Genomic DNA, 19,127 nt, shown 5'->3' on the forward strand with positions numbered 1-19,127 from the left:
TTTCAGATTGCTGCACATTACTACCAGCTATTTAGAATGGCTAATTTTCTCAACACCTCAAAACATGTGAAAAATGGGTTTATATTGATTGAGTCCTTAATATGCATAACATTAATTGATCTCTTAATTCCAAAGTGAAATCTACTTTGTTTTAGAGGCCACACTTAAATATACACATAAATGCATACTAAACAACAAAAGTTTATCTGTAAAGTAGGACAATGATTCTTCGAGAATTTATCATTCTGCTATCAGGAGTCTAAAATACTACACTTTAGGGAATGTGAAACTCCAAATGAAAAAATGGCAACCTGGTAAATGCCCCAGTGGAATGGGACTATTTCATACCTAATTAGCAGAGCAGAGTAATCCCTGAACACTATTTTATTCTTGTTAGTGAAAAGGGATCTCACTTTCATTGGCAGCAATAACCCCATTATCGCAGAAACTTGGTAGTAAAGCAATAGTTAGGTAAAACAGTTCTTAAGGAATTAACTGTTAGTTTACTCTGTACTGACATTGGATGTACTGGCTACCACGATAGTCGGAAATCTGCTGAAGACCCATGTGCTTGTCATGTCACTAACCCTATGAAGACTCATCTGTGACTAGGCTTCCTAAGAGACTATAATTTTTGCTGTATATTGCAATACTTTGGGTGATCAGTCATTCGGAGGTTCAATGAATACACCACAACAAAACACAGTTTAAATTGCCAATTAATGCAAATGTTATTATGCACCCATAAATGCAGAAAAATTGATAACATTAAGAAAATATGGTAACAGGGATACTGCTGTCCAAACAGGGAGCCATATTACACGTTGCCCCAAAAATATATCAAATAGTAATGTAGTTTCTAATCCATGAAAAACACTAAAAAAGCTATATATAGGAACAAGCCACCATAGTGCCAACTACCCATGTGGACAATTGCAATAACATACAAATAGCTAAATAGGCATGGTCCAATACTAAGAGAAAATGCTGAAGGGCACTTACATGATATGCACTAGTCACAAGGCGTCCCCGTCGCCCCAACGTACGTTTTGCTTCTTCTTCAGGAGACGCGTCATGGGGCAGGGTGAGCGAATGTTATATACTAGGAATGGCCAATCAAAATCCCAGAAAACCGATGTTATCAATTTTTCTGCATTTATGGGTGCATAATAAAATTTGCATTAATTAGCAATTTAAACTGTGTTTTGTTGTGGTGTATTCATATTGCTGATAGTTTTTGCCCCATTAATATTATTTGGGGTTATTTTGTGTTGCTGTTCAGAGGTTCAAGTCTTATATGGGGCCTATCAAATACAGTAAAATAATAAGAGAAAATTAAAAAAATAAATAAAAGTTTTGAATCAATCCACTTTTTACCCATTCAAAACAAATGTAAAAAATATATACACATATATGGTATTGCTGTGTCCAGAAAAGTCCAATCTATTAAAATATAAGATTAATTCAATAAATCCAATCGGTAAACACAGTAAAAGAAAAAAAAAAAAGAAAAATGCCAGGATTGCAGTTTTTTGGTTACTGATACACCACAAAAAAATTGCAATAAGAAGTGATCAAAATTTGTCCCCAAATTAATTTACTATTTTTTTCACTATTTAAATTATAATGAAGAAAAGATGCCAGACAGGAGGACCAGGGAATTGCGCTGTCTTTGCCACCAAGAGAAATCAAGGTGCAGAAATTTCAGGTTGCTTGTAAGTAAAATTTTATTCATACTGATATAAAACAAGTAAAAAAAAAAGTGCAGCCTTCTTCAGGTATATGGAGAAAATGAATTTTATCCTTCTTATATAACCCTTTCCTGGTGTGAGAGAGGGAGGGGAGACAAAAGAGGAAGAGGAGGAGTGATTCATCCTACATTGGTCTTTTATATATAAGAGAGGGTACCCTATGTTCTTGAGATTCAGATTTCCTAAAAGAACATTAGGAAAAGGTTGTGACCTTGAGACAACCATTTAAAATGCAAATGAAAATTATATATTAATTTTTGCATTAACATATAATGTTTTTTAAACAATTTACCTCTGTGACTGCAAAACTTCTCTTCCCACAAGGTACCACTTTATACCACTTATCATGAAGCGTGTCCATGTAGCCACTTGATTTATACTGGCTGACCAATTCAGATATGTTTGACGTCAACGGAGAGTTGGGGGGAAGACCAATTCCATAACCTAAAAAACATATATACATGTAGTTTAATGGTTGTATAATACAATTCTCACAATCATGTAGTACAGTAACATCTCTATTATTTTCATACAAAAGTTAGTTACAGTTCTTCTTTATAGAACTTGATTTATCCTTTGGAGATAGCAATCACTACATTTACAACATGCTTTCGGAGCACAGCGATAAATATGCAATATGGACTGAAGGGTTAACACTATTTATGGTAAATCATAATGAAACAATAAAGTAAAAAGCATTTTTATTAGACCATGAGTTTAGAAAAAAGACAGTCGGGAAGTGGAGACATGGAGTCAAACACTTAATAAAACCAAGGCACTTGTCTGTAAAAAAAAATGTTACAAAATAAGAAATAATAATTAAATCTAAACATTATACAGCATAATACATACTAAATTATGATTATATTGGCAAAACTTGGATATGAAAGATAAACAAGTGTAGCAAAACTGGATATGGGTGTAAAGATTTATCTGAGAACATCAGGCTGCTTTGGACAGACTTGGTGCAAGCCAATCTGCTTAATAGGTCCCAGAGTCTACCGGGCCTTCCTAGCTTAAAACCTATACAAGGATCTGGACTTATCAAAGTGTCACTTGGGTTGCGCTCACAGAGTAGCTCCTGGCCAGGTAAGCTAGCTTGAGGCAAGAGTGGTAAAAGTAATCTGGTCAATAACTTGAGTGTCAAGAAGATGTTTTGAAAGTCAAAAGTCAGTGTAATGGCTGGTATGGACAGGCACGAGTAAGTCAGTCAAAGCATAGTCAAACTGTCACGTCGCTGTCAGACTCAGGGCCTGCTGTTCCGGCCACTAGGAGGGGCCGGACTGGTACGTCGCCGCCAGACTCGGGGCCTGCTGGTTTGGCTTCGGCCACTAGGAGGTGCCGGACTGACACGTCGCCACCAGACTCGGGGCCTGCTGTCCCGGTCTCAGCCACTAGGAGGCGCCGGACCGTCGCCGTCGGACTCGGGGACAGCTGTTCCTGCCTCGGCCACTGGGAGGCGCCGTGGTTCGCCCCTTGGTGAGGGTGGTGACAGAGAAGAGGCTCCTGTGCAGGCATCTGGTGGGTGCAGGCTCCGCCCCTCTGTCAGTCAAGTAGGGCTTACTGCATCACCATCTGACCTGGTCCTGGGGGCGGTCCTAATTACATCATCAGTCCGGGATCCTGTGAGGGATGACCTGATCCCTCAAATACCTTGGGACTGGTCTTGCAAGCCGCCGGATATATTCTTGGTTCCCCTCCGTGCTGCTGTGTGAATTGCTATAGTTAACTCTGACCTCAGCCTGGATTTCTGATCATTTTATTGCCTGCCGTTTTTGTACCTCTGCCTCTATTCTGATTTTTTGACGCTGACCTTCGCTTGGATTCCTGACCCTTCTGCTGCCTGCTGATTCTGTACCTTTGGTGCCCTTCTGGTTTCACTGACCTTGGCCCGGACTTTTGACTATTTTTCTGCCTGCTGATTTTGCATCTTTGCTGCCCTCCGGCCTCCGACTCCTGCCTCCTGACCACGATTACGGGTTTTAGTTTTAACCCCTTGGCGGCCGTCCTGCTCTGGTCCATTGCTCCACCAAACAGCTACTCCCTGGGCCTTGCTACAATTCCAGATCCTTGTATAGGGGTTAAGGGTCTCGGGGTTACTCGTGGTGCTGTTCCTACTGCAGCCCAGATTCGCAGATGGCCGTCACATTATATCCGGCCGCAAAAAAAAAACAGGCTGTGGTCAAGGTTAGAGGAATCGGAAAAAGTTGGAGTTACAAGCTGAGTCAGGATCAGGATAAAATGGTAGGGATGAACCACCAGAAGTATAGGGTTAAAAAAATTAATAATTAGCAACTCCCAACAGACTGATGGAAGTTCAAATAAGGTTTGAGTTTAACCCCTCAAAAATGATCTACCAATACAAAGACAGTTCTTAATTCACTCATTACATAAATTATAGGTATTGTACTCTAACACAGCCAAATGGTACATAAAAGAGTTTTCTTGTTAATTTGTACAGTAAGTTTCATAAAATCATGTCCCCAATTCACTTTTTTATATATATTACAGTTTTTTTTTCGAGAAGCACTGCCCACTTATTGGAGCAGTACACACTTCGGTCCTTACGATGTTTTCTGAACCTGTAATACTTATTTATCAGTAACAAATTCATTTTTCCTGTTGTTTCTGGCTGCTTTTTTGCCATCCGAATATGAAAAAGCACTAAATTTTAACAAAATGTTATTGCGTTCCCATTGCATGCACACTTTTGTTGCACATAACTGCTTAAACCTTGTTATTATCATGCTAAATGTTTACAGCAAATTATTTTAATGTATGTTAAGTTGTATTTCTGAATCACAGAAAAGGTCCTAAGTAGTTAAAGAATGAATAGAAATTTAGCACATTTTAAGGGAAATTATAGTTATTTTCACCTACTGTATAAATTGGAAGGAAATTGCAGCAGAGTTTTCACCCAAACTGTAATTCATGAAAATTGCTTTTGTTCTCGATATATTACAGTAGGTATCATTTAAGCCCACTCACCATCAGCAGCAGAAGGATTCTGGGGGCTTTCTGAATGCTTCTATAATACAGTGATACAATGTAGTCTGACTAAACAATCATTTCTGTGACCCGATTGCTCACCTCACTTGTTAGATAGTAGAAACAAAATGATAGCGCCACCACCTACTGTGTCATTTATAATACTAGCATCTTCTTGTGTGGAAAAGGAACCTTGAAGCCTCCATCCCTAGGCATCAGGGCTCAGATGTGACAGCTACCCTGCATTCTATATAGATGAGCTAAATGCTACACTCTTTAAAGGAAACCTTTACGTAAAGTAATGCTATTAACCTGCAGATATGGGGTTAATAGTTTAATAGCGTTCTGACCTTGTGTAGAGCCCCGCTGCTGGGAAACATTATTCCCCCAGGCTTTCAGTCATAGGGATGGCACTGGCTCAGTTTTATTCAACACTCTGTACATAGAGAGCAGTGTCTATAACAGCGCCCAAGGTACTGACTGACAGCAGGATCAACAATAGAGCTGGCTGTCAGTCAGTGCCAAGGGTGCGGTCACAGCCACCACTCTCTACGCAGAGTGGTGACTGAAACCATGCCGGCGCCACCCTCTTGACTGAAAGAGCAAGGCCGCCGGGAAGTTAATTCCTCCTGGCAGCAGAGCTTTCTGTGTGGGCGCTGCATGGTGACAGAATATATTTAAGCTCCATATTGATGCCATATTTGCAGGTTAATAGCATTATATTGCAGTACACAAGTTCACTTTAAAGAGAATGTGCAATCAAAATGTAACCTATTGTTTTCACTGTTTTCTATATCATCATCTACATAAAAAACACTGATACTAGAATAATACTTCCTGTTTGCACAAATTGGTTTTCAGCATTCTCATTACCATCACAGACAGGATTGCAATGACAGGCAAAGCCTCTACATACAGTAGATAACTTAGGATCCATCTTTCACAATAGGTAGTATCACAACTCAAACTAAAGCCCCCGTTACACACAGCGAGATCGCTAGCGATATCGCTGAAGCGACAACGATTTCGCTAAGTGTGACACACGGAAACGACCGGCTCCCTGCTGCGATGTCGCTGATCGTGCGCGAATGTTCAGGATCGTTTTTTGATCGCTGGCATCATGCTGACCAGCATGCATTGCTGTGTTTGATGCCCCTTATCAACGACGAGCGACCTCGCTATATAGATAGCGCTGAAGGATGCCTATTCAAAGTCTGAATCGCTATTATAGACAGTGTGTGACACGGTACCAACGATCGCCGTGGTCGTTAGTGACATCGCTGATCGCTGATGCGTCATTATGAAGATCAGCCTGTAAGACTGCTTACTAGCGATGCACAAACGATCTTAGCCAGATCGTTGGTGCGTCGCTACGTGTAACGGTACCCTAACTCGCCCCTTTACAATAACCTTTATTCATATTTTATTGTTATTTTACTCATTTATATAGCACCATTAATTCCACAATGCATACATTACATACCTTATCATCACTGTCCCCGATGGGGTTCACAATCTAGAATCCTTATCAGTATGTCTTTGGAGTGTGGGATGTAGAGTTGAGCGAAACGGGTCGAAAAATTTCAAAAGTCGCCGACTTTTGGCAAAGTCGGGTTTCATGAAACGAAACCCGACCCTAGGATGAGGTCGGCCACGAGGTCGGCGACTTACGCGCCAAAGTCGCGTTTCAAAAGTTTGTTTTGCGCTCTTTTTCAGCCAATCAGGATCCACGGACACTGTGGGCAACGTGATGACATAGGCACGGGTCACCACCATCTTTCAGAAGGGCATGCAAATGATTGGCTTGCTTTGGTGGGCGTCACAGGGGGTATAAAAGGGCGTGCACGCCGACCGCCATCTTACTTCTGCCGATCTTAGCATAGGGAGAGGTTGCTGCTGATTCTGTAGGGAGAGCGTTAGGCAGGGAAGAAGAAAAAAAAACTGCTTCTGCTGCTAGCGATTTTGCCTGTACAACACACCAGTCACTGTGTGTGCAGTGCAAGGGGAGGCTATATAGTGGTGTATCAGTGGTGTTGATTGTTGGGCTGCCTTCTAAGGCTTCCTGACATTCCTGCATTGCTGTTTACCCACTGCTCCGCAAACTGCTTTTTTAAAAGCAATCCCAATTTTTTTTTTTTGTCCTGCTGAGAAGAAAAAAAAACTGCTTCTGCTGCTAGCGATTTTGCCTGTACAACACACCAGTCACTGTGTGTGCAGTGCAAGGGGAGGCTATTTAGTGGTGTATCAGTGGTGTTGGTTGTTGGGCTGCCTTCTAAGGCTTCCTGACATTCCTGCATTGCTGTTTACCCACTGCTCCGCAAACTGCTTTTTTAAAAGCAATCCCAATTTTTTTTTTTTTGTCCTGCTGAGAAGAAAAAAAAACTGCTTCTGCTGCTAGCGATTTTGCCTGTACAACACACCAGTCACTGTGTGTGCAGTGCAAGGGGAGGCTATATAGTGGTGTATCAGTGGTGTTGGTTGTTGGGCTGCCTTCTAAGGCTTCCTGACATTCCTGCATTGCTGTTTACCACTGCTCCGCAAACTGCTTTTTTAAAAGCAATCCCAATTTTTTTTTTGTCCTGCTGAGGTACTGAGCGTGCATTTTTTCACACCATACAGCGGTGTACGCTCCTCACACAGTACCGTGTAACGGCTGTTATCACTGCCACAGTGAAGCTATCAGTGTGTCACTCTGTGAGAATAAAACGAGGACATGTTCCGTTCTTACAGACCTGCACTCTAGGGAGATTCCTATTCTGCCCAATTCTACATACACCTTGTAGTTTGTGATACACTAGTCAATTTCTGCCTGTGACATAGCGCTGTGATATTCAGTGGGCCTCACACAATCCATAAGTGTCCAGTGTCCACAAGTGTGTGCAGAAATTCAAAATCTCCCTTATCCTCTAGTCACTTTGGTCACAGCTGTGCCATCGAGCCTGTCACATAGCGCTCAGATATTCATTGGGCCTCACACAATCCAAAAGTGTCCAGTGTCCACAAGTGTCTGCTGAAATTCAAAATCTCCCTTATCCTCTAGTCACTTTGGTCACAGCTGTGCCATCGAGCCTGTCACATAGCGCTCAGATATTCATTGGGCCTCACACAATCCAAAAGTGTCCAGTGTCCACAAGTGTGTGCAGAAATTCAAAATCTCCCTTATCCTCTAGTCACTTTGGTCACAGCTGTGCCATCGAGCCTGTCACATAGCGCTCAGATATTCATTGGGCCTCACACAATCCAAAAGTGTCCAGTGTCCACAAGTGTGTGCAGAAATTCAAAATCTCCCTTATCCTCTAGTCACTTTGGTCACAGCTGTGCCATCGAGCCTGTCACATAGCGCTCAGATATTCATTGGGCCTCACACAATCCAAAAGTGTCCAGTGTCCACAAGTGTCTGCTGAAATTCAAAATCTCACTTATCCTCTAGTCACTTTGGTCACAGCTGTGCCATCGAGCCTGTCACATAGCGCTCAGATATTCATTGGGCCTCACACAATCCAAAAGTGTCCAGTGTCCACAAGTGTGTGCAGAAATTCAAAATCTCCCTTATCCTCTAGTCACTTTGGTCACAGCTGTGCCATCGAGCCTGTCACATAGCGCTCAGATATTCATTGGGCCTCACACAATCCAAAAGTGTCCAGTGTCCACAAGTGTGTGCAGAAATTCAAAATCTCCCTTATCCTCTAGTCACTTTGGTCACAGCTGTGCCATCGAGCCTGTCACATAGCGCTCAGATATTCATTGGGCCTCACACAATCCAAAAGTGTCCAGTGTCCACAAGTGTGTGCAGAAATTCAAAATCTCCCTTATCCTCTAGTCACTTTGGTCACAGCTGTGCCATCGAGCCTGTGACATAGCGCTCAGATATTTATTGGGCCTCACACAATCCAAAAGTGTCCAGTGTCCACAAGTGTCTGCTGAAATTCAAAATCTCCCTTATCCTCTAGTCACTTTGGTCACAGCTGTGCCATCGAGCCTGTCACATAGCGCTCAGATATTCATTGGGCCTCACACAATCCAAAAGTGTCCAGTGTCCACAAGTGTGTGCAGAAATTCAAAATCTCCCTTATCCTCTAGTCACTTTGGTCACAGCTGTGCCATCGAGCCTGTCACATAGCGCTCAGATATTCATTGGGCCTCACACAATCCAAAAGTGTCCAGTGTCCACAAGTGTCTGCTGAAATTAAAAATCTCCCTTATCCTCTAGTCACTTTGGTCACAGCTGTGCCATCGAGCCTGTCACATAGTGCTCAGATATTCATTGGGCCTCACACAATCCAAAAGTGTCCAGTGTCCACAAGTGTGTGCAGAAATTCAAAATCTCCCTTATCCTCTAGTCACTTTGGTCACAGCTGTGCCATCGAGCCTGTCACATAGCGCTCAGATATTCATTGGGCCTCACACAATCCAAAAGTGTCCAGTGTCCACAAGTGTCTGCTGAAATTAAAAATCTCCCTTATCCTCTAGTCACTTTGGTCACAGCTGTGCCATCGAGCCTGTCACATAGCGCTCAGATATTCATTGGGCCTCACACAATCCAAAAGTGTCCAGTGTCCACAAGTGTCTGCAGAAATTCAAAATCTCCCCTGTCCTATAGACACCTTGTACCTTGTTTTACATTACTATATAGTTTGTTGGATTTTGTCTACATTTCTACCAAAAATGAGGAAGGCTGGTGGAAGAGGCCGTGGAATTGGGCGGGGGTTGGCAGCTGGTAATGATGGTGTTGGTGGTGGATCTGATGGTAGTGGCAAGAGCAAAATAGGACCGAATGCAGGAGGTGTTGAGCCTGCGTCATCGTCTGCACATAAGGCCTCGAACGCTTAGTTTTCTAGGAGTTGGCAAACCGCTTTTAAAGCCAGAGCATCAGGAAAAAGTTTTGTCTTACATTGCTGACTCAGCCTCCAGCTCTATCGCCTCCTCTTCTTCAGTTGTAAAAAGTAAAAGCACTGAGTCATCATTGGAGGCTCATGTTCATGAACCACACCTTTCCTTGTGTCCTTCACCCCAACCAAGATTGAAGGATGACACAGGCCATACTACTGATTACTCCATGGAGCTGTTTTCACATACCATGCCTGGATTATCAAGTGAAATGGTGAATTACCCAGGCCAAGATGAATCTGACATGGAGTGCACTGATGCACAGCCGCTGATGGATGATTCTGCTGGTACATTCACTCAGAGCACTACATTGTCCTCGCAGTGTACAGAGCCAGATTCTGACCATGATGAGACACAGGTGCCCCTTCCCGCACACTATAACACCATACACGGTGACACAGAGAAAGGTGCACATGACATAGAAGAGGAGGTGATGGATGACCCAGTTGTTGACCCAGATTGGCATCCATTGGGGGAAGAGGGTGCTGCTTCCAATAGCTCAGATGAGGAGCATCCACAGCAGACATCGACATCGCAACAGCTGTTATCTGGCAGGCCCGGAGCACTCCAAAGACAGGTTCCAAACATCAAAAGAGTTGCTGGACAGCTTGTCCAGAGGGTCAAAAGATCACAGCGTGCTAGGCCGCAAAATGTCTGCCAAAGTAGGAAGAGTGCAGTGTGGCACTTTTTTGAACAAAATCCTCATGATCAGGCCAAGGTTATCTGTAAGAAGTGCGCAAAGACCTTTAGCCGAGGGAAAAATCTGAAAAATTTGAATACCAGTTGCATGCTTAGACATTTAACCAGCATGCACTTGCAAGCGTGGACACAACACCAAACCTCAAGTGCCACATGTGCAACTGATCACAACGAAGGTAGTCAGCAACGCTACATTGTTTCCCCCACTGTAAGCCCACCGGTTAGCACAGCAGCAAATGTTGAGGTGTCGTTGCAAGGCCACAGCAATCAGGGAATCCCACTGTTATATCAACGAAAGACTGATTCTAGGCCATCAGAAAGAACACCAACTCCATCACCATCATCAACCCTCTCTCAGTCCGCCCTGTCCACGGCTACTTCCACCATATGCAGCTCTCAAGTCCAGCTCACCCTCCCAGACACTATGAGTAGGTCAAGAAAGTACTCAGTCTCTCATCCGCATACACTGGGTTTGAACGCCCACATTGCCAAACTAATCTCGTTTGAGATGATGCCCTTTCGGTTGGTGGAAAGCACAGCTTTCCGCGAACTCATGGCCTATGCAGTACCACGTTATGACCTACCCAGTCGCCACTTCTTCTCTCGCAAAGCCATCCCAGCCCTCCACCATCATGTGAAAGACCGCATTGTTCATGCACTCAAGCAGTCAGTGAGTGGAAAGGTGCACCTCACAACTGATGCATGGTCCAGTCGGCATGGCCAGGGCCGTTACGTGTCCATCACTGCGCACTGGGTTAATGTGGTGGATGCAGGGTCCACAGGGGACAGCGGTGGTGGGACAGTGCTGCCTAGCCCACGGTATAGGAAACAGTTGGCTGTAGGCGTTCGACCCTCCTCCTCCTCCTCCTCCAGAAGCGAAAGCTCGCCCACAGAGCGCAGTCGTACGAGCACTCCATCTGCAGCTGCCACTGTTGCACACGATGTGTGCCCCTATCGAGCAGCTAGTGGAAAGCGTCAGCAGGCTGTGTTGCAGATGATGTGTTTGGGCAACAGACACACCGCCGAGGTGCTGGCCGAGTACTTGAAGCGACAAACTGAGTCATGGCTGGGCAGTGTACATCTTGAGGCAGGCAAGGTAGTTAGTGATAACGGCCGTAATTTTGTGGCAGCCATAGCCCTTTCAAAACTCAGCCATATACCTTGCTTGGCTCACACCTTGAACCTGGTGGTGCAGTGCTTCCTCAAAAATTATCCGGAGTTAACAGCCCTGCTCCAGAAGGTGCGAAGACTGTGCGCGCACATCCGCCGGTCGCCTGTACACTCCGTTCGTATGCAGAAGCTGCAGCGATTGCTCCACCTTCCCAACCACCGCCTCATTATCGACATTGCAACAAGGTGGAACTCCACCCTGCACATGGTGGAGCGGCTGTGCGAGCAGAGGCAGGCCATAATGCATTTGTGGGAGGATACACGGCCAGGCACTTTGAGAGCAGACATGGAGTTGACAGGTGTCCAGTGGTCGAAGCTGAAAGACCTCTGTAATGTCCTTCAGTGTTTTGAGGAATGCACACGGCTGGTAAGCGCAGACGAAGCCATCCTAAGCATGAGCATCCCACTTATGCGTCTGCTCATGCAAACTTTGACGCACCTTAAGGAGCAGGCGTCTGCAGCCAATGTTGATGAGGAGGAAGAGGAGGACATTGATGACATTCAGCCATTGTCTGCTCAGGGACCTCTCCTGGACGAGGTGGAGGAAGAAGAGGAGGAGGAGGATGATGGGGATGATTACTTAGGGGAGGAGGATGCATCTCGTGGGGCAAGTGAAAATGTTGGCGTGGTAAGGTCTGGTACAGGGTTTGTGCGTGACTGGAGGGATGTGGATTTGCCAGAAAGTGCTCCTCCAACCAGCACTCGCAGTGCATCATTGACACCGGGAACATTGGCCCACATGTCAGATTATGCCTTGCAGATCCTAAAAAGGGACCCACGCATTGCCAAAATGATGAACGATGACGACTACTGGTTGGCCAGCATCCTGGATCCACGCTATAAAGGCAAATTACAAAACATCATGCCACAGGAGAACCTTGACCTAATATTGGCTAATAAACAAGCAACTCTGGTAAACTGGTAAACACAGCAGTGGTGATGGTTCTCACACGAGCCGTACGGGCCGGGGGCAGCTTGGCAGAGGTGTTCGTGGTGCACACAGCAGAAGTGGCGTTGGAGACAGGGGTTTCATGACAATGTTGTGGACTGATTTTTCAAATACCGCTCACACAACTGGTAATACTGCATCGATGGAAAGTGACAGGAGACAGCAGTTGTCAACTATGGTTACAAACTACTTTTCCTCCCATATCGATGTTCTCCCACACAGGTCATTCCCCTTTGACTATTGGGCCGCTAAACTGGACACCTGGCCTGAATTGGCCCAATATGCCTTACAGGAGCTCGCTTGCCCAGCTGCAAGTGTGCTATCGGAAAGAGTCTTCAGTGCAGCTGGATCAATCCTGACAGAAATAAGGACCCGTCTGTCAACCCAAAATGTGGATGATCTAACCTTCATTAAAATGAACCATGCATGGGTTTCCAAGGATTTTGTCCCACCTTCCCCTGATGACACATAGGGTGACAGAAAAATGGCTTGCTTTGGTCCACCTCTTCCTGGAACTTCACCTATTTCGCCTTTTGCATCAGCTGAATGTCCAACATCAACATATGCCACTTTCTAAAACTCCCTAACTGTGCTGCCTCCCCCCCCATGGCCGGGGTCACCACCTAGCGCATGACACCGTGCGAGTGCCGTTGCCCTGGACAGGTGGGTAGGCCGACTCTTAGGTGCGGGCACTGGCACAGGGTCCCTCATAGTGCAATCAAGTGTCTCTGACGGTGGTGGTGCCGTCAGACACACCTCTGTACTATGAGGGGCCCAGTGCCAGTACCGACGCCCACCAGTGGGCCCCCCTTGCTTGGGCAGGGCCCCAGCATTTGCAATCTTTACCTCTCCCTGCTCCTCCGCTGTGTAATCTGGGCCGTCAAATCCATACTGTGCCTGACACCGTCTGAGCCTGCCTCCTGATGTATAGACATATATTTTGAATGTGTACGCTATCCATACATGTTATCCGGGGATACGGTACCCTTTCTAACCTTTGTGCAATCACGTGCAATCCATACTGGGCCTAACACCGTCTGAGCCTGCCTCCTGATGTACAGACATATATTTTGAATGTGTACGCTATCCATACATGTTATCCGGGGATACGGTACCCTTTCTAACCTTTGTGCAATCACATGCAATCCATACTGGGCCTAACACCGTCTGAGCCTGCCTCCTGATGTACAGACATATATTTTGAATGTGTACGCTATCCATACATGTTATCCGGGGATACGGTACCCTTTCTAACCTTTGTGCAATCACGTACAATCCATACTGGGCCTAACACCGTCTGAGCCTGCCTCCTGATGTATAGACATATATTTTGAATGTGAACGCTATCCATACATGTTATCCGGGGATACGGTACCCTTTCTAACCTTTGTGCAATCACGTGCAATCCATACTGGGCCTAACACCGTCTGAGCCTGCCTCCTGATGTATAGACATATATTTTGAATGTGTACGCTATCCATACATGTTATCCGGGGATACGGTACCCTTTCTAACCTTTGTGCAATCACGTGCAATCCATACTGGGCGTGAGAACGGCTGGCGAGCTGTTAAGCAAGCTACAGCACCTGTGGTTTGCACACGTAAGTTTTTCATTTTTTCAGGAATGACGGTTAGGCCTAATTCCGGAACTGCGGTTGACCTGAACTTACTGGGAAATCATTGTTCGCGGGTAATAATTGTAATCAGTGATCCCCATCACTAACGTTGTTCAGCGGGTTATCTGCACCTGTAAGCGACAAACACTGGCCTTTTCAGTGTAGCGCACATGCAGCCACGGACATGTAAGGGCATGACACACCAGTTATTGGCCAATCTCATGTGCCAGAGCCTCACGTGTCCCTCTAGTAAGCCGGACTCGGACCGCGGGGTATGACGGAGTCTCGTTCGTTAACGGAATTAAGCTTGCAATGTGTGCATCTGTTCTGTAGCTGGCATGGTTGAGGTTTCCCAGGTGGAGTCGAATTTAACCGTAGGCTCCACTCCTGGTGGTGCCCTTCTGGACATTCCTTTGAGGTTCAGCTTTGCAACCATACTGCCCACATAAAATAAACACTTTGCCTTCATGAACGCTGTTTGGAGGGTCATGACTCGTGGGAATAACGCCGCCCAATCAGTTAACCTGCTAGAGAGATCGTTCGTAGCTCCCAAGAATGACATCACACTCCCTAGGAAGAAGGTAATGCCACTGTGGCGACCGTACTCCTGGGGGCGACACAAGTGCACTGATGCCCAGCCACTGCTCGATGAATCTGCTGGTACATTGACCCAGACCACTACATTCCCCTCGCACGCTACACGGCCTGAATCTGACCCTGATGAAACTCAGGTTACCCTTCCCATATACAGTTCCATCTTACACGGTGACAAAGAGGAAGCTGCAGATGAAAGTGCAGGTTCGGCCCACCCGCCATCAGACACACCACCGTACTATCAGGGGCCCTATGTCAGTGCCGTCGCCAATGAGTGGGCCCCCCTGCTTGCTCAGGATCACAGCACTTGCAAAGTTGAAATACTGTGCAGTGAGATGGAAGATGGGGACGACGAGGAGTCCAGACAAGTACAGGGATTCCCTAGCGAGGAGACTTATTTCATTGTTTTCAATGTTGGGACAGCAATTTTTGGGGAGCACTATACTCTGGAGAATGATAGATGGGGCCCACCATACACTGGAACATTCCAAAGGTGGACATCAGACACTGGAGCAGCATTTACAGGGCCCATTATACACTAGAGCATTAGAAATGGGGCCCATTATGTTTGGAGCATTATTTGGGCCCATAAGACAGTGGAGCTTCATCCATGGGGACCAACATATACTGTAGCATTATGTGGAGCTCATCATATACTGTTTCAAACATTATATGGGACCAATGATTCTGTATGGAGAAATAGATGGGCCTCGTCATGAGATGTAAAAAGTGAAGTATTTTTCATTGTACTATACCGCTATTTCTCTGCCGTATCGGAGCATGATGAGTTGTGGTATGTGTTAAAGGGGCGCTCTTTCACCCAGGGCACATGAAAACCTGGAGCCAGCCCTACCCCCTCAACAACTTTAGCCAAATAACCCCCATTTTTCAGTGCGTAACTTGTATTATGAAGTTAATTAAGGTTGACAAGCTTAAGTAAGAAGAATTGATGCTTTTGGCATTCAAATGGGCACTGTAGGTGTGTTTCCTGTCCTCCTCTCACTGCCGACTTTTATTCCCCATTGACTTACATTGGGTTTCGTGTTTCGGGACGACCCCGACTTTTTCCCTATAATCGGACGATCTTGCTCGAAACGAAACGCGACCCTAAAAAACCAAAAGTCGCTCAACTCTAGTGGGATGAAACCGGAGGAAACCCACACAAACATGCAGATTTTGTCCTTTGTTGGATTTGAACCCAGGACCCCAGTGTTGCAAGGCTGCAGCGCTAACCACTGAGCCATCATACTGCCCTTTCAAGTTTACACTCAGTAAATTCTTCTAACAAACTCGTGTTTACTGGCAATTAAAAATTACAGGAAGCAGATGTTTAAAGGGAACTTGTCACCCCACCAGGGCGTTTTTCAGTAAAAGAGCCACCTTCAGCAGCACTAAGGCTGCATTCTGTGAAAGTGGCTCTTATGTTTCTGATCCTTAGTAACACTGAAATATTGACTTTTATAAATTGCGCTCCATACCTGTATTGAGTCCCAGAGGTATGGTGTCTCCCCCTGTATCAGCTGCCTCCCAGCCATCCATCATTCCCCTCTTGCGTCTGTGCCCCGCCTCCAGTGTTGCCATTACATGCCAGGTGCTTGCACTGTGCCAACAGTTCTCGGGCATCAGGTTATCGCACCTGCATGTTTTTTAAAAAATCTTCTAATAAATACACATTTTTATGAAAAAGAAATAAAATAAACAAAAAAGTACACATGTTTGGTATCACCGCGTTCGTAAAAATCCCATCTTTAAAAGTGTCACCCTAGTTAACCCCTTCAGTGAATGCCGTAAAATAACACAAAAAAAAGTAGCAAATTATACTTTTTCCAAGCGGTATCATCATACCACTTGGAAAAAGTGGAATAAAACGCAATAAAAAAAACCAAATGGTAATACAAGTAATATCACTGAAAGCGCCTTCTTGTCCTGCAAAAAACAAGCCGCTATACAGCTTCTTCAGCGGAAAAATAAAAAAGTTATAGCGCTCAGAATAAAGCAATGCAAAATTTATTATTTTTTCTATAAAAGTTTTTAATGTGTAAAAATGCCAAAACATAAAGACTATATAAATAAGGTATCACTGTAATCATATTGACCCGAAGAATAAAACTGCCTAACCAACTTTACCACATGCAGAATGGAGGAAAAAAAATTCCTAAATTGCTGGTTTTTGTTGATTCTGCCTCCACAAAAATCAGAATAGAAATCGAGCAAAAAACGTCATGTGCCCGAAAATGGTACCAATAAAAATGTCAACTCGTCCCGCAAAAAACAAGCCTCTACGTTATAACCTTCTGTGACGCCCTTAGGGGTTCAAAGTGCTCACCACACATTTAGGTAAGTTCCTTTGGGGGTCTATTTTCCAAAATGGGGTCACTTGTGGGAGATTTCCACTGTTTAGGCTCATCAGGGGCTCACCAAATGCAACATGACGTCCGATCTCAATTCCAGCCAATTTGACATTCAAAACCTCAAATGATGCTCCTTCCCTTCTGAGCACTGTCGTGCGCCTAAAGATTGGTCTTCCTCAACACATGGGGTATCAGCGCACTCAAAAGAAATTGCACAACAAATATTGTGGTTCATTTTCTCCTGATACCCTTGACAAAATAAAAAAAATTGTGTCTGAAGTAAAATTTTTGGCAAAAAAAAAGATAAATGTTCGTTTTTTCCTTCCACATTGCTTGAATTCTTGTGAAGTACCTAAAGGGTTAATAAACTTCTTGAATGTGGTTTTGAATACCATGAGGGGTGCAGTTTTTAGAATGGTGTCACTTTTGTGTATTTTCAGCCATATTGACCCCCCAAACTCACTTCAAATGTGATGTAATCCCTAAAAAAATGGTTTTGTAAATTTTGCTGGAAAAATGAGGAATCGCTGGTCTACTTTTAACCCATATAACGTCCTAACTAAAAAAAACATTTGTTTCCAAAATTGTGCTGATGTAAAGTTGACATGTGGGAAATGTTAGCTATTAACTATTTTGTGTGACATCACTCTCTGATGTAAGGGTACAAAAACTAAATATATGGAAATTTCAAAATTTTTGACAAATTTCGGTTATTTTCATAAATAAATAAAAGTTATATCGAAGAAATTTTACCACTAACATGAAGTACAATATGCCATGAAAAAAACTTTCTCAGAATCAGTGGGATCCAATCAAGCATTCCAGAGTTATAACCTCATAAAGGGACAGTGGTCCGATTTCAAAAATAAAGCCTGGTCATTAACCTACAAAATGGCTTAGTCCTTACGCGGTTAATGCAGGGACCATAATGCACAAAAAAGCCTGCGGGTCTAATGACTCAAATTTGAGGGTCTCATATATGTTGGAGATGGGAATGCAGTGAAACTCTGATGCCGGACGCTTCTGAATAGAGATGTTAACTGCCTTAATATGGATGTTTTTTCTTGAAATAATATGCACAGGATAGTTCTGTCATGATCCAGGACGGGGTTTCGCTTTGGCCCATCCTGATCAGACTGGGGGTTAATTGTTCCGCCTCTCTCTGGCAGAGGGCGGCTATTTAATGTTCACTGGACCTAGGTCCGGTGTTAGTTATACTCCTTTCCTCGGCTGAGTTAGTTGACCTTGTGCGTATGTGTGCCTTGTGCCTGATATCTTGCTTGCTTGTTTGGTTTTGATCCGGTTCTGTCCCTGTTACGAGTTCTGCCTGTCCCTCTTGTACTGCGCTACCTCTCGTGTATGACTCTCTGCTTGTGACCCGACTTCTCTCTGCTCGTCCCCTTGGTACCACGCCGCTCTCTTGTGTATGACCTTTGGCTTTGTCTGACCTCCCATCTGTATATCCCTCCTGTGCCTCGTTTGCCCATACTGTTGCGACCTCCGTTTTGCCTGACTCTGAGTTGTTGTATGGTGTCCTGTCATATCTGAAAGCAGGAAGCTAAGCTCCTCCCCCTTGCAGTCACATGAACATAAGTCCTGTGCCAGCTTGCTAACTTCAGCGTCCACAGGTCCTGTGCATCTTTACTTTCCGGCGCTGACAGGACCCTGACACCGATAGTTTGAAGCACGCATTGTCACCTCTGCTGCCCTGCTCCACAAGTATCTTTTAACACTGTTTCTTACTCAGGACACGCGCACTTGCTCAGTTAGGCCTCTTTGACACTTCAGTTTTTTGCATCAGTCAAGATCTCCGCCAAAAGGACGGATGGCGGATCCGTTTTAGTACTGATGACAACGGATGTCACCGGTACGTTTTTTTGACGGATCCGACAAATGAAGATTTGTAAAGGAATCGCAGCCTGGAAAAGGAGAGAGAGAGAGAGAGAATTTTTTTTTGTCCGGCACCCAGAAAGAATTTTGGGTTAAATGAGTGTCTGGAGGATCCGCCACAGAAAAAAACGTTGCAAGCTCCGTTTTGAAATCTTTGAGGATGGTGACGGACAGGAACTTTTGGCGGATCCGCAAAAAAAAGGATGCAACGGACGGCAATCCGTCACAATCC

At 44.7% G+C, this 19,127-nt stretch overlaps 1 protein-coding gene across 3 annotated transcripts in view; it reads right to left on the minus strand.

The window, feature by feature from the left end:
• Positions 1 to 19,127, minus strand: part of GRIN3A (glutamate ionotropic receptor NMDA type subunit 3A) — an 822,030-nt gene that overhangs the window by 119,137 nt on the left and 683,766 nt on the right. For all 3 annotated transcript variants that reach the window (XM_073552433.1, XM_073552434.1, XM_073552435.1), the window contains one exon: positions 2,044 to 2,195. In XM_073552433.1, the coding sequence (XP_073408534.1) occupies positions 2,044 to 2,195 (152 nt within the window). The remainder of the gene's footprint in view (positions 1 to 2,043; positions 2,196 to 19,127) is intronic.

This window comes from Dendrobates tinctorius, unplaced genomic scaffold (assembly GCF_039654945.1).
Source record: "Dendrobates tinctorius isolate UK_male_01 unplaced genomic scaffold, ASM3965494v1 ptg000191l, whole genome shotgun sequence".
In the NCBI taxonomy this organism is placed as follows: domain Eukaryota; kingdom Metazoa; phylum Chordata; class Amphibia; order Anura; family Dendrobatidae; genus Dendrobates; species Dendrobates tinctorius.